The sequence below is a fragment of the Protopterus annectens genome, chromosome 11.part0 (assembly GCF_019279795.1).
Source record: "Protopterus annectens isolate FY-2018-M chromosome 11.part0, PAN1.0, whole genome shotgun sequence".
Lineage (NCBI taxonomy): Eukaryota > Metazoa > Chordata > Ceratodontiformes > Protopteridae > Protopterus > Protopterus annectens.
The window spans coordinates 679,638,803-679,654,212 of record NC_056745.1 but is presented as its reverse complement, the minus strand read 5'-3'; the positions used below and the strand labels follow the sequence as shown (position 1 = coordinate 679,654,212).

At 39.2% G+C, this 15,410-nt stretch overlaps 1 protein-coding gene across 1 annotated transcript in view; it reads left to right on the top strand.

Moving 5' to 3' along the window:
• The first annotated feature begins 5,278 nt into the window (after window positions 1-5,278).
• CREBL2 (cAMP responsive element binding protein like 2) overlaps window positions 5,279-15,410 on the top strand; it is a 91,978-nt gene continuing 81,846 nt past the window's right edge. The window contains exon 1 of the mRNA XM_044088137.1: window positions 5,279-5,511. Within this exon, the coding sequence (XP_043944072.1) occupies window positions 5,497-5,511 (15 nt within the window). The 5' untranslated portion in view covers window positions 5,279-5,496. The remainder of the gene's footprint in view (window positions 5,512-15,410) is intronic.

Genomic DNA, 15,410 nt, shown 5'->3' with positions numbered 1-15,410 from the left:
TGTACAGCATAATGCCAGCACCCCCCCCCCCCAAGGATTAGAACCGTTTCCATCATACCTTCACAGTGCTGCTGTTTCACCATGAGGAGAAACCCTAGCATTGTGGTGCGGCACCAGTAGTGGACAAATATGTTAAACACGTGATCCATAACGCATTTTTGTCTACCATGGACTTTGTTACTTCCCATGGCCATAGTCCACTCTTCTTGGTAATTTGGACTCAACATCTGACCATTATTCCCCTTTCATCGCACTTGTTCTGCCACAGTTTGCTTATTGAGCCAGTTTTTAACCTCTTCTATCTAGAATGTTCATACTGCATTCACACAATGAAATGCATTTTGTCCACTTCATCATGTCATACACTGTTCACAGGATAATAGGAGAATTACTACACTAATGACTCTAAAAGGGCCTTTTTAAGCCTAGCCGTGTGTCCTAGAAATATTAGAATGGTATTTGCCCCTTCAGTTTTGTGGTGAGCATTTACAAGCTTCCTCTTTGTAACTGAGACACACGTACCAGTCCAGGGATAAATCTGATTCCTTTTCCAGTGATCCAAGTTTTGCTCGAGTAAGTGTAGTAAAGAACTTTGCTTTACATGGATGGGAAGCCTATTGCCGAGAAGGTGTAGCCTCTAAGACGCACATACCTGACCCTCCAGCATGTCCTATTTATGTTGCAGGTGAGGTTTAGGTCCTTGGATTGGGTATTTCTAATGCTGTTTGTTTTGTGGATGTGCACCACGTCCATTTAAGGTTGAGTAAGTGAATGCTTTGCAGGCCAGGTATAAGTCACCTCTCAGCAGCCTTTAAGAGACTGAGTACAAGAACAAGGCTTTGAGGCTGTCTCCATAAGACTTGTTCTTTCTGTGAGGAACCTCTGTAGATGCTTCAGTTATATGCCAAAGGGGGCATTGTATTCATTAAATGATCTTATGAGAGCCGAGTTCAATGGAATGATGAAATCTTTGGACCTTGATGCCATACCCTTGCTTATAAGTTGTGCAACATAGACCGATTTCCTAACTGTTGCAGACACATGATGGCGAAATGTCAAGTCATCGTCTGCATATGTTCCCAAGTCCCTAACTCCTGGGTCTATTCTTAATACATTTTCAATTTCCCATTAATTCCATACCATCTCCCTTCATAAATATCCTTACAAGAGGCACCCTGCTTGCCCTGTGAAGTTATTTCTTTTCTATTTGCCTTCCTCATATGTGACTACCATCTGAATGTTTCCCCAGCTTTGGTTTCTTCCCCTTGTTATAGTTTTCACAAAGTCATCCAACCATCTCACTTCTCATGTTACTCAGTGTAACAAGGCTTGATTGTAGCCATCTGGCAACCTGTCTGTGAGATCTATTCAAGGGAACTCATTAAATTATACAGTTTCCAAAACAATACTATTTGCTAGAAAAATATCTTTTGGATAGTCAGTCTCACCTTTATGCATTTAGAATGAATGCTCCACAAGTATTCAAATCATATCTCTGAGAAGCATGGAAAGTCTTAAACTGTTAGATTTCAATTGCACTTCAAATTGCCTGTGACTTAATAATTGTTTTTTTTTTTAACCTAAAAAGTTACTTGTAATTTTCTACTTGGTCTGGTGCCATAGTCTTGTATTTGAGTATGCAATAGTTGGAGGATTGTGATATACTGCAGGTTCTGTGCCTCATTTACACACTTCTACATTGGTGTATTTTTATCATAGCTATGTGTACTTTTAATTTCTGCCTCCTTGGGTTCCATTGTCTTGTAGTTTTACCTAATGGTTAAGGTGTTTGCCTTACAAACACAAGGTGCAGGGTTTGAGTCTCACAAGGGATAATTGGCTAAGCTTAAAATGGCTCAAGGGCAGTTAGCTTAGTACTAACCTATGAACCTATGAACCTATAAGACTTTATGTGAATGTGTCTGTATGTTTGTGTGGGTTTCCATTATTTGTGCAATTGTTTATGACTGAGTTCCAAATGATTGAGCTTCATTGCTCAAGATAGTTATCGCTCATCTATGCTTGCTTGCTTACTTACTCTGTATAGGAGCAGTATGTATTTCCTTAGACTGTAGTACAGTTTTACTTGTCCTAGATGACAGCACCTTTATGTTTTAAATTATTACTATTTATCTGAGGTGCAGTGACCTCAAACTGTGAATAATAAAGTAAGGAGGTCCCTAAATGGGGGTGTGAGGACTTGCCTCCTGCAAAGAAACGATTTTGTGCATATTTTCCTCACAAAGTAAAGGCCTTGAGTATATGTGCTTTAAATGTACATAATTAAAGTGTCATTTACTAGGAATGTAACCCAGGAAGTTCTAATATGAAGAGTCTAGTTGTGAGGACTGATATGGGATCCTGCCTTCTGAGATTATACTATGCTGATAAGATAGTAGCATGTCAGAACAGTGGTTCCACAGATAGACATCAATACAGATTAAACTCCTCCCCATTCACAAACTGCCCTAATCAAACATCATGCCCTCCTACCTGAATGCAGCTAGGGTACCCTGTCTTCTGCCCACTTGCTCTGAACTCTTGAATATTTCTGCGTCTGCTCATATTCTGTGCAAGCTTGATGCATAGAAATATGCAGAATATATCTTGTATGGACTAATTCTAACATGTGCTAAAACTTGGACTGTAATTACTTTGAAATAATTCGGGCTGATCTGCTTCCTAGTTTTACACCAGTAGCTCAGCATTTGCTGTTGTATAAAAGGAATATGTCTTAGGAATGTAACTGTGCTTGATACATGGTACCCTTTAATCAGTTTTAAATCAGAATTTAGAACATAAGGGCAGTCAAAAGAATTTGATTGCAGTATAGTGCCATAAGTTACTTGCTCTAGAACTCCTTTATTGAGCCATGTTTACAGATAAAGACACACTAGCGTTTTGCCAGTACTGCACATGTGTGTGTCACTTCTGGAAACAACATAACCATAATGATGTAATCATTTTCATGATTGTCATCTCAGTTTGGTAACTCACTGCACTTAACAACATCTGATCATTTAAATAATCTAAGAACCTACCATGTTCATGAATCCAGTGTCCCACCTCTGTAGCCAGGACTGAGGAATGGTGGTCACTGGTAAGTGCCTTCTAGCCAGGTTTACCATGTAGTCAAGACATGGTCAGCCTGGAAGAACTGTATGTGAGCTCACTACCCTTACTAAAGGTGGGATTGAATATGATGACAATGGAGTGGCAGGCAGTAGAGGGATGGGTTAAGGTGGACTAGACATTTGCAAAGGGTGCTTCTACCTCCAGAAGAGCTTCTTCATGTACTTGAGGAAGTTATGGACATTAAGTCTGGGGGCGTCTTGTTCAAGGCCTTGTTAGTTGAGGTAGTGGGCGCTATGGTTAAAAGGTGCTCGATGTATGTCATGGTGCTGCTGACTGTAGAACCTGCAGGTAGGCACCAGCGGTGGGAGAAGGCATTAAAGTTAAAGAAAGTGGCCTTCTCTATTTAGTTATAATGTTATGGGTTCTGGATTTTATTACTAGGTGATAGCAGGCCATGAAAGTAACCGCTGCAGCGGTCACCAAATTAAGGACCCATAACTGGGAAGAATTTGATGAGGTCATAAAGAATGACTTTCAAATGAACTCAAGGAAGTTCATGCAAACCATGTGGCAATAAGAGAGGGAGGCTGGATACTGTGAAGGCTGTTCTCAGCAAGGGTGGGTCACCTCATTTCTTTAAAGTCAAAGAAGTGATTTTTTTTAAATGTGATTTTCCTCTTTCTGTGTGTTGGCATGTGTTTGCGGGGTGCAGTCCAAAATGTAAAAAAAAAAATAGTTTTTTTTTATTTCAATGTAATTTACATGTAAGCATAATGCATTTACCTCTATGTGTATAGTATTTCCAGGCATATTTTGTCTTTTAAACCTTGGGGGTTTAGTTTTTCTCTTTCTTTATTATTTCCGTACTTCTGTTTTATGCTACTATGTGCTATCCTGTTTGCAATGATGAGACGTTGTTGTTTTACATTAGTAAACTAGTGAGTAAAAAGGTCACACACACAAAACAGTTAGTAAAAACCAAAAGAAAATCCTGCAAGGCTAGACTGTCTCCTGTGTGATTCTTTAAATCCTCTTATATTAGAGGCAACATGGGATATATGCACATGTTTCATCTATATGGCAATTCTGAATGCCCATGGCTTTTTTCCTTTTGTAGACCAATTCAAGCCAGAGATTGTGCATATTGACTGATATTGGTAGATTGTAATGATAGACGTTTAAGTGGCCTTTTATGGTTGAAATGTTCTGAATTGGGCAATTTGTCATTATTGGTTCGTATGTTTTGTTTCATTGCTTAATGGAAAAAAATGTTTGTAACTATAAAACACACTCTAAGTGGTGCTGTATTAACAAGGGATATAATTCACTTATTATATATTATAATTAATACAATCAGGAAGGTGAATCAAAGCAGTTATGCATGGTTCTGAAATGTGTGCAAGGGGCCTATGATTTGAAAACAGTCCAAATGTAAACTTAACCTGCCACTGGCCAGATGCATTTTCTTTGAATGTGGGTTTAAATGCTGTTTCAGTGCATGCGAGTTTCAAAGGTAGAGAAGTTTTAATGCTAAGTCTGTTTTCATTGTAAGAATATTGCTTTGTTTAAGTTTAGCAAATGTCTATCAGTGTTTGTGCTATAAAATAGGAGGTTACTAAGCTATTGGCCCTGAGGCACTAAAATTTGAAATAAAAGTTGAACATTAAAACCAAGTATCTGTAGTCATTGTAGAAGTAATGCATAAAACAGTATGCACACAGAAAGTTTTGAACAGTGTTTATGGCAACTGGGGAGAAATAGCCAAGTAATGGGATACTGGAATGGCTGTGTGTGTGTGTGTGTGTGTGTGTGTGTGTGTGTGTGGGGGGGGGGGGTGCTTTGAAGGGGTGGGGTTGGGGGTGGTGCTCCGGGCTTGCACCCCCCTGCAAAAAATCCTGCGGGCTCCCTTGACCCTCAGTAGCAATATACAGTACAGAGTTCTATTAGATCTGTTGCCCCGATAACGGAAAAGTACCGCAGATTTATTAACTTTGGTATAACGGGCATGTTTTGTTTAGTTTTCTTGATTTTTTTTTTCTTAAGGATTAGCGCCAAAACACAGCAGCGCTAAGTGATAAGGTTTTAATGGAAAAGTACCTATTAAACTGCTATTATTTTTCCAAGAAGAAAGAAAGAGCCGCCGCCGCCGCACACACGCACACACCTCCTTTAAATATACCAAGTCTAACATCTCGCTATAACAAACTTCTGACGTAATGCGAGGTCTTCAGAAGTGATGTCAGTAACCACTACCGGGTCAAAAAGACTGTAAACAAAACAGAAAGGAAATAAGTTTTCTGATTTTGTAGTAGTCTATTTCTTTGAGAAATTAAAATTTGAAGTCTATTTGTGCTTTTTAAATGGCCGTTGGTGGTTAAGTGGTATACTGTTCCGTTTCTGGCTTTACAGCACGAAACTGAAATGGACGATAGTAAGGTATGTGGTGTTTTATTCACCTAACGTTTTGCTGCCTGCTTTAGTAAGGGGAATACATGCTGACGATGTTTGTTATTTAAGATTTTGAAAACATTCTTTTCTTTCTGACTTGACACGGCTTTGTTTATTAATGTGCGTTTGTTGGAAGGGGGGGGGGGCGGCGGCGGCTCTCCTAAATTTTGTTTTGGATGTGTTTGACTTTTTGTGTTCGTGTAAGGTTAATTCTGTCACCAGTCTCTGTTTTTGGTATATTGATGTATCTTGAGACTTAATAGTTTTGCACTCGCATTTAATGTGAGCGGGCAAGATAAAAATTTCAGGATGAAGTAAGGGGTAAATCGAGTGGGCGTGTCTGAGATTTTATACACGTGGTCTACTATTTTAGTTTTTGGAGCAGCCGAAAGAAGAAGTATAATAAATTTGATAGGATACTGTAAACTATTTTATTGTCAGGACCCAGGAGCAGGCAGAACTAAACTATTGTTATGTCGTTTTTATATTTCGGTGCCTTACTTAAGTGATGGTGACTCTTGTCCTAAGGCAGCAAGGTAGATTTTCGTGTCTTTGACCAACATGTGGCCAAGGTATTAAAAAATCATTGTCACCAAACCAGTAACAGCATGGCATCCAGGTGCAAGGAAGTCATAGTGCCACTTTATTTCATCCTTGTAAGACCCAACATTGAGTATAATGCCCCTTTCGGTTTGAACCTGACGAGTCATGCAACAGGCGGAATGCCTACAGATTCCATATCAGGACAGTCCAGGGTATTAACACATTGTTCTGTAAAACCCTATTTCTATACCATCACCTACAGGATACTGAGAGGTGATCAATGCTGGCATACAAGGCATCGTTGGAATCAGCTCTAATAGACCTTTTGTACATCTGCAAAATAACATCAGAACCACTAGATCAAAGAATTTACATTTTGTTTGTGGACAAGAAAGATCTTTCTCTCTCAGGATTCCCATGCGCTGGAACAGGTTCCTCATCTGTGTGAAGCAGAGTCCATCTCTAGCCATATTTAAGAGTAACCTTGACCAATGGCTAGGAAATTGGAAATTCACACTGGTCTGCCCCCCCCCCCCATCTCTGATAGAGGCAGACAGTAATGCCCACCCCCACATAACCTCTAGCAGCTTTCCAACTAACGCACCTTCTAATAAATGCCCATGGTGCATGGGGATACAGTTGGGTTAGACTGCACTTCTAGACTTAAGGCTCTGCTGGCCATTAGTCTAGTATACACCAATGAATCTATGATTAAACTTGTCACACTCTGACTGCATGATCCACAAGTGCCTCTTAAAAGGACAAAAAAAGCAGTGCACCACTTTTTACTTAAAGTTTAATTAACCATAAATAGCAGTATAAAAGAGGATAAGAACTGTTAGTTTTGCAATATACTGAATGGATGTAAAAATAGTATTGTCTGGGTGCAAGAAGCTGTCCTCTGAACATCCCTAAGAGCAGCACTACTACTGTTTTACAAACCCCAAAGAAATAACATGGGCTGACAAGCAAACACTTCAGAGCAACAAACCAAGTGAAAATCTCAAAACGGAAGCAAGTGTGTGTATGAAGTGCTCAACTATGCTAAATGTAGAGGCAACAATTTGGAAAACAGTAGCAGCAACAGTCTATACACTATCGCGTATTATCAAACGTGCACACCAAAAATTTATATTCCTAAAACCCTTTGTTGCTTAATACAGACTGCAAAAAAAATCAAGGCAAACTTAAAAGATCAGTGCCTCTTTTCAAGTAAGCTTTATTTTAAGGAAAAAAGTTACAAGAATAATTACGTAAACCTTCCAAAAATACAAGCAAATCTATGATGACAACATTTCTGCAGCTCTCCCCAGATCTCTCTCAACTAACTTTTCAAGATCTTTCGTACCCATTTTCAGTGTCCAAGTACATCCAGGCATAAATCTAAGCATCTATTACTGAAAACTTTGAATATCTAGTAGTACAGACTTCCAGTAGGGTTATGAGACAAGTAAGTGAACCCAAGTTTAAAAAAATTCTGAGCAACAAAAATTACGTAAAAAAATGTATGCTATCAAAAACAGTGTAAAAAAAAATCTACAAAGTTTAACAAAACTGATCTCAAAAATTTCTTAGAGTAGTTTATTTTATTTCCAAAAAAAACGTGATGTAAATTATTGGTTTCACCAATGTGTTTTTTTTTTTTCCTCAATTTTGGAGTGTGCAGTGCACCTCCACTTCATTCTCCCCATCTCCAGCACCACTCCATACTACCCCAGGACGTATTACCGGGGCCAGTGTGGAACTTAGACATTGTGGGCTGGGGAAGGTACTGTCTTATGTCTGCCAGGATTTTTTTCTCGAGGCCTACCCTTGGTTTCAAGTTTCCCTGGTTATGTCACACAGGCAAGCATGTAATGGGATTGTTCAGTGTCTTGTCCCACCTCTGGGAAAGCTCAGCTGTGCCTTCCCCCTCCAACTGCCTCTTAGACTATGCCCTCTCTTGCACAAACCCCCGCCTTTGCCAGGGACATCAAGAGGAATGTTCATGTAACCACCTTTCACCATGGGATACATGCACTTCTCTTATCCCTCTGTCACCATAAAAAGACAGTTCCAACAGTACACTGGTCATTTTGTCTGGTTTCCTGTTTACTAAATAGTTACAAATTGAGGGTGGGGGGTCATGAATGGGATAGCACATACATAAAAACAAGAAAGTAACTCCAAAACAGGTATGTCATGTAACGGAGGACTAAATAAAGCATGAAAATAAGCAGGCATCTCCAAAACAAGTACAGTTGACGGGTCTGGTTGTACTGTAATTTATAGGTTTTATTTATTTTATTCATTCATTTTTGTTTTGCATTTGGTTATTGGGATAGTCTGACTGGGCATGGGTCCATTTTCAGTGGGGGCCTGGGGAGAAAAGCTCCAGTTTACATACATCAATCAAGATGAAAAACAAAAAAACACAATCCAGGACTAGGAGGCAGTACAAAAACGCAAAGAGTAGGAGGCAGTACATAGTAAACGTGGTTTATCACCCAAATACATCTGAAGTAAGCAGGGGTTACAGTTTTTTACAGTTTTCCTTGAACATTGTTCTTAATGAGCCTGTGGAACATTCTGTCATTTCCGCTTCAAAATAAATGCAAACAACCATCTCTAAATTTTTTTTTTAGTTTTCTGAGTGACACTGCAAAAATTGTGGTTTCACTAATCTGCAGGCTTGCTGTATATGTACATTTGTGCCAACAAGTGCTAAGCTTTACAGCTTTTACACTTTGAAAGACTAGGACCCACTTGCTGGGAGGGAGGCTGCTGGCCAGGAGAGTTATTTTTTTAAATTGAAAAACTTTTTTTTAAGGAGTTCTTTAAGAAGAATGCCCTTTGCCTCCTGTCGCACAGACATGACAGGTGTGTGCAACTTGCTGTTTACGTGTTCATATTCCACATATGCAGAATTTGAATTCCAGAAGACGTTTGAGATGTGGACCATGAACAGACAAGTGAGTGTGTGTGTTTAAGTGGTAGGTAGGTGCCTGTGTCTGTAAGAAGTAGGTGTGTGTGTGTGTGTGTGTGTGTGTGTGTAAAGGAGGGAGGCGTCTCTTAACTGTCCAGAGTTTTCCCTCATATTTTTAGTCTGTTCTTCATAAACTTTGCGTTTTTTTGGGTTTACTGTGGCAAATTTGTGAGGACTGAATTCACTAAACTGGCATGTAAGTTTCAGACTTCATACCCTTCAGAAAAATTGTGATAACATAATACCTGTTATTCCAGCAACTTTATAAGTTTGAGAAAGCAATATTTAAACTTTGTTCCTATTTTTGGGGCTTTGTCCCACCATTTTTTTTTGGTTTTGCCCAGATTTTTTGTGCTAAGAGGTTGAGAGGTACGGTGTGGATGTGTTTGTATTTAAGAGGGAGGTAGGTGTGTAACAAGCAGAGAGAGGTGTCTGTGTGTGTGAGAGGTTGGTAGCATACCCCTCAACTGTGAATTTTTTTGCAGAATGTCCATATTTTTGCCCCATATTTTTGGTGTGTTCCTCATAAAAAGGACTGACATTTCAGACTTCATAACCCTTTGGCATGACAGCATTCCTTTTAGGATCCCAACCCCACCCAGGTAGATAAAAGCATCTGAATCCTTTTGGGGCAGTGTGCACCCCCCCATTGCTTGTGTATGCTTCCATCCATGAGCCATGAGGGCCAACATCACTGACTTACAATTGCCAGACCCAAGCCCCTGATCCTGGCTGTTGTGGTGTCATGCAAACTTCCAGTTGCATGTTGCTAACGGGCTGATCAGAACCACTGTTCTCTTTCTCCCAGAATGACAAAGTAATTGATGCCCACTTCCATTCTCCCCTTACCCAGCTTTTCTGGTGTCAGAGCCACTAGTCAAAGTCAGAACACCTGGGCACCAGTCAGGGTCTTTGCTCTCCACATCGCAGAGATGGGTCAATGTAAAGTACTTCTTTGCAGATGGCATATTGCTCAAGTAGAGTGAGCTCCCAGGACCTACACTGTACACAAACTGCATTTATGTACAAGACTACACCTCCCACCCCCTTCAGTGTCACATAGCATCCAAAATCTTGTTCCCTTTTAAAGCAGAAGATGCGCATATATCTCATCAAGTCAGTCCTACTTGCTTAGCTTATTATTTTAGACATTGGGAGGGAAAGAAATGCAGTAAAAAATGTTTGCTATGTGAAAATGTTAATCAACTGCAGACTGTGTAAAGTAAGTCTAAAATGTTAAAAACATAATTGATTAATTGAAAAAGTAGTTTTATGTGCTGCTCAAATAGAAAGGGCTGTATTCCCTGAACATTTTGTAAATTTGTTCAGCTGTTTTGGAACAACACTGAGACATTACTGTACTCGGGTAAAGAACAGATTAATTAATGCAAAATAAAAGTTGTTTTGGTTTATACTGGAATGAAATGGTTAGCACTCCAGCCTCAACCCTTTTTCTCTACTGTTTTGCTCCAGCCTAGTGTACCTTCTATGTGATGTCTATGCATACTGTCATGCATCTATATTTTTATGCCAAATAATCCAGTTTACTTCCAAGTTCACAAAACTCAAGCAAGCAACTGAGTGGTGATCCTCCAAACTGCAAGTAGGCCAGTGCATTGTATGTTTAACAATCTGTACCCAGCAATAGACTGGTGTTCCATCTATGATTGGTTCTTCTAGGAGAGACACCTCCCATGAAGTGAGTTTCTGCTCCTCTCACATGAATAAAAGGGGTATCAAAAGTAATAAGTGAATGAAACAGTTTTAATGTAATGTCGATTTAATATAAATAGGAAGACAATGAAAATGTCATGTGAAAGAAAAAGGCCTGAAAGAGACTGAATATCATGAAAGTGGTGCAGTTTTTCAGTTTCTGACTTTAATTTGATCCCGCCTAAAACATTGCACACTTTCCCAGTACTCATTTTATCTATTTCAGGTCACTGGTGAGCCAGCACACATACTGCCACTCAACTAGAATCAAATAGAGAGCATATCAAATCAGAAACTTACCAATTCCACATATCAGCTTGTCTTTCAGATGTATTACTGGGCAAGTGAAGTATGGTTGTTAACGATGCAGAAGGGTGCAGTGATGTATAAAGCTAGAGAGGAGTTGGTAGGATTTGGGGTAGTATAATGGAGTATAACGTGGCTAACCTATCCAGGACTGAATGCTTTTCATAATGAACATGAAAGCAGCATAAGATAAAGTAAAAACTAGCTGGAATTTTAGTGATAGAGCACAAATAGAAACTTTGTCAGAGAAAGTGACAGAGAGTAGTACATGGGAGGGAAAAATAAAGTATGAAGGAGTTATTTGGAGAAGTCATTGTTATCAACCCCCTCTTCCCATTTTCACATGGGGTTATATTACGTGAACAAATACCCAACAGCCAATATTTACACACCTGAGTGGCTAGCTCAAAGTATGGATTTTTAATTTACGGTAGAGCATCTTTCAGCGTCCTGGATAACCTCTTCTGCACTTATGAGTGGACCTTTATACCAACAGTCTAATACAAGAGCTTAAAGAAATTACACTGTGTAATAAATGGCCAACAACTGAGAAGGAAACTCAAAAAATTGACGGTAACCTATATTTATTTGCACTCCGCTAGTACAAGAAAAATATAAAGATGTTAAGTCTTACAATTTGCACAAGTTTGTATGTGATCAGATCAGCCACTCTTACAAAATTTTTTTTTTTTTTTTTTTTATGTCCAAAACGACTAAAGACAGGAGGCTGTACTGTCAGTTTTATGTAAACTGTAGTTGAATGCAAATACAAGGAGATATGTCGGGCAATAACTGAAGGATGCTTGGTAACTAGAATAAGCTAAAAAAGAAAAGTGATGAGATTTCTGGGGTGGTGAAAAAACAGAAGCAACAGAATGAGAACCATCAGTGAGTGTTGGCAACAATTACCTAGCTGTCCTAGATGCCCTCTGGAGCAACTTTAACCTTAAACATCAAACATGCTGCGAGGACAGCCAAGATAGTCCAGAGGAGAAAAAGAAAACAGTGCAGAATTCTAATTAAGTGCTTTTTTAGCATGACCAGCTGGAGCCCAATTAGACAACTACCACCAGAAGCAAGTTAAAAACAGTGCAATAATGTGCACCATAACAAGTGCAAAGATGTGCAGAAACAGCATTCTTTAATTATCTAAACTATGGGTGCTACACAGAGTATGCACAATTTATAGCCTTCTTACTTTAACAAGCTACACCGGAAAAGTAGTATGGGAAGGAACAGCTTCACAGATAGTCTGCAGTTGTAAGTCAGTAGATTTCATACATTAAACAGTAATAACAAAAATGCTATCCATAATTATAACTCGACTATTTTGCCAAAACGTACGCTGTGAAGACGAAGAACACGGAATGCTGTCAGTTACTCTAACAACTGTTGAGTGTGTTTTTCTGGCAGAGGGAACCGCGACTTACATCATACATGAATCACAAACTGCTACGCATGGCAGTTGTGGCTAGGAAATAGCAAGTCTGTTGCTGAGAGCACAAAATTAAGACAGTCTGTTTTAGCAGTCATGTAATCTACTAATAGTACTATATACACATTGTAAATCTTATTTCTAGTTAAATATCTATTAAAAAGTAATAACCTTCACAGTGTTGATTTCCTTTTAAGAATCCCTTTTGCTAATATACTGTGTCCGAATCAGTCCATGTAGTCCTACATATAGAAAGAACTCTACACCAATGAAGAATTCCTTTGTATGCAAGGATGCATACCAGCAAACAAGTTATGACTAAGATTAAGGCACAAAGATTTAGCTGGGGGAATAAATTAAAAATCTCCCCAGCAATCTCCATTCCTATAACTACTAGCAAATTTCTCCACCTTACATTAGAACCTGATCTTATTACCTTACTGTTGTCTCATCTAAACTACTTCTTCCTTCATCCGATAATTGCTCTCATATCTGGTGATATACATCTCAACCCAGGCCCTACCACCATAACCACCATAAACAAATCCTTGTTATTAACTTCCTTAAACTCCCAAAGTATAGTAAATAAAGTCCCAAACCTTCATGCTTGGCTCACACACAATAAACCTGACATCTTATCTATTTCTGAAACCTGGTTAAAACCACATATAAAGGACTCTGAAATAATTCCTCCAAACTATTCCATCATAAGAAAAGATAGGCCCCTCAAAAAAGGTGGAGGAGTAGCTCTCCTATACTCATCCTCCCTAATAGTTACCCCCTATAATAAACCTATTCCACACTTTAACAACGCTGAGCTTCTCCTTAATCTTCTACAAATCAATAATCACAAACACATATGTCTTGCGTCCCTCTATATCCCCCCTGGGGATAATATTTCTACACTTGAACACATCCTTTCCTGGCTCTCCAGTAACATTAATAACGAAACCATAATCCTAGGAGACGTGAACATTAACTGGGCCTGCATTCAGTCTCCAACAAACTCCGTTAACATCAACCTCAACAATTTCTGTCAACTAATCAGTTCCATAACTCGCCCTGCTAATAATCTCTCCAGTGGAAGTATTCTGGATTGGATCCTTGTCTCCCATCCTCACTATTTCTCCAACAGTGGCACTCTTCCCGATCCCCTTAGTGACCACATACCCATCTTTACCCACCGACTTCCCTCAATCTTACAACGAACCCATAAGTATATTACTATTCGTGACCAAAAAAACTTCAACCCAACAACCTTCTCAAACTCTTTACAAGCAATTAATTGGAATTGTTTAAAAACACTACCACTAGACATTGCAGTCTCCCACTTCAACTCAATATTTTTAAAATTATTAGATTCCCAGGCTCCCTTAAGGACAAAGAGAATAAAAACGCAATCAGCACCCTGGCTTTCCAAAATACTCTTGCTATCATGAGACATAGAGATAAAGTCTGGGCACACTACCAGAAAAATAAGACACCACTGCTCCTCAATGACTATAAAATGCTTCGAAATAAAGTAAAAAAAACTCCTCACTTCTGATCGACAAAACTACTTCTCTACACTCCAAAGCCATAATAAAAACAACCCTCATAATTTCTGGAAAGGCATCTCTAGTCTCCTTCACCCTAGTAAACCAGATACTTCCACCCCAGACTCAAATGCTCCTGAATTAGTTTTGGCCACACAATTTAACTCCTTTTTATTGACTCTATTTCCAAATTGACTTCTTCATTCTCCAACACCACCACACTCGCCAATACTCCCTCTCCCACCCCCACTCACACTCTCTCTGACTACTACTACTCCCCATTCCCCATCTACTAAATCCTCTACCTCCTCCTCTACACAAACTTCTTCCTCATCTGTACCACCCCCTAATTCCCCCTCTCCTGACTTCCCCCCTGTTCTCATTAAAACCCATACCTACATCTACTATAAAGAAACTCCTTCGGAAATTGAAGCCATGTACCAATGCTCCTGATAATATCCCTTCTTACTTTCTTAGTATAGCTGCAGAATCACTTGCCTACCCCATTAGCATCTTAATAAACCGTTCCATACAAGAATCTACAGTACCTCAAATCTGGAAACAGGCCTTTATCATACCTCTACACAAAGGTGGTAACAATAACAATATAACAAATTTCTGCCCCATAGCTCTCATGTCCCCTATCTCTAAAATCCTAGAAAAATGTGTCCAACTTCAACTCCTTCCATATCTCCTAGATAATCACCTTATAACTCCTACACAACATGGATTCAGACCAAACCATAGCACCATGACAGCTCTCCTCTCCTTCCTTGAAATTGTAAGTAAAGCTCGTGATTCTGGCCAATTTGTTTCTACCCTACTACTTGACCTCTCCAAAGCCTTTGATACTATATCACATAGCCTGCTTTTAGCTAAGCTCTCTGAACTTAATCTATCTCCCTCCTCCTTGAACTGGTTCTTTAGCTACCTATCTAAAAGAAACCAAGCAGTAAAATGGAAGAAAGCCACCTCTTCATATCTTAGTACTCCTACAGGAGTTCCATAAGGCTCCATACTGGGTCCCCTTCTCTTTAATATATTTATAAATAATTTCCACAAATCTGCCCCACTCTCAAACATCATCCAATATGCAGATGATTCAACAATCATCTGTTCTGCCACTTCTATTGCTATACTTCAAAAACTAACTCAAGATGCCTTCTCTACCACTGAGCAATGGATGCTAAGTAATCATCTAGCTCTCAATGCTTCCAAGACCAAACCAATGATATTTACTCCTTCTAAAGTTACTCCTTTTGATATGAATACATTCTCAATCACTAGTCAAAATAACTCTCCTCTAGAAATAGTGTCACAGACTGTTACTTGGGGTCCAAATTGACAACCAACTTAAATTTAACTCCCACCTACAACTAAATATCAAAAA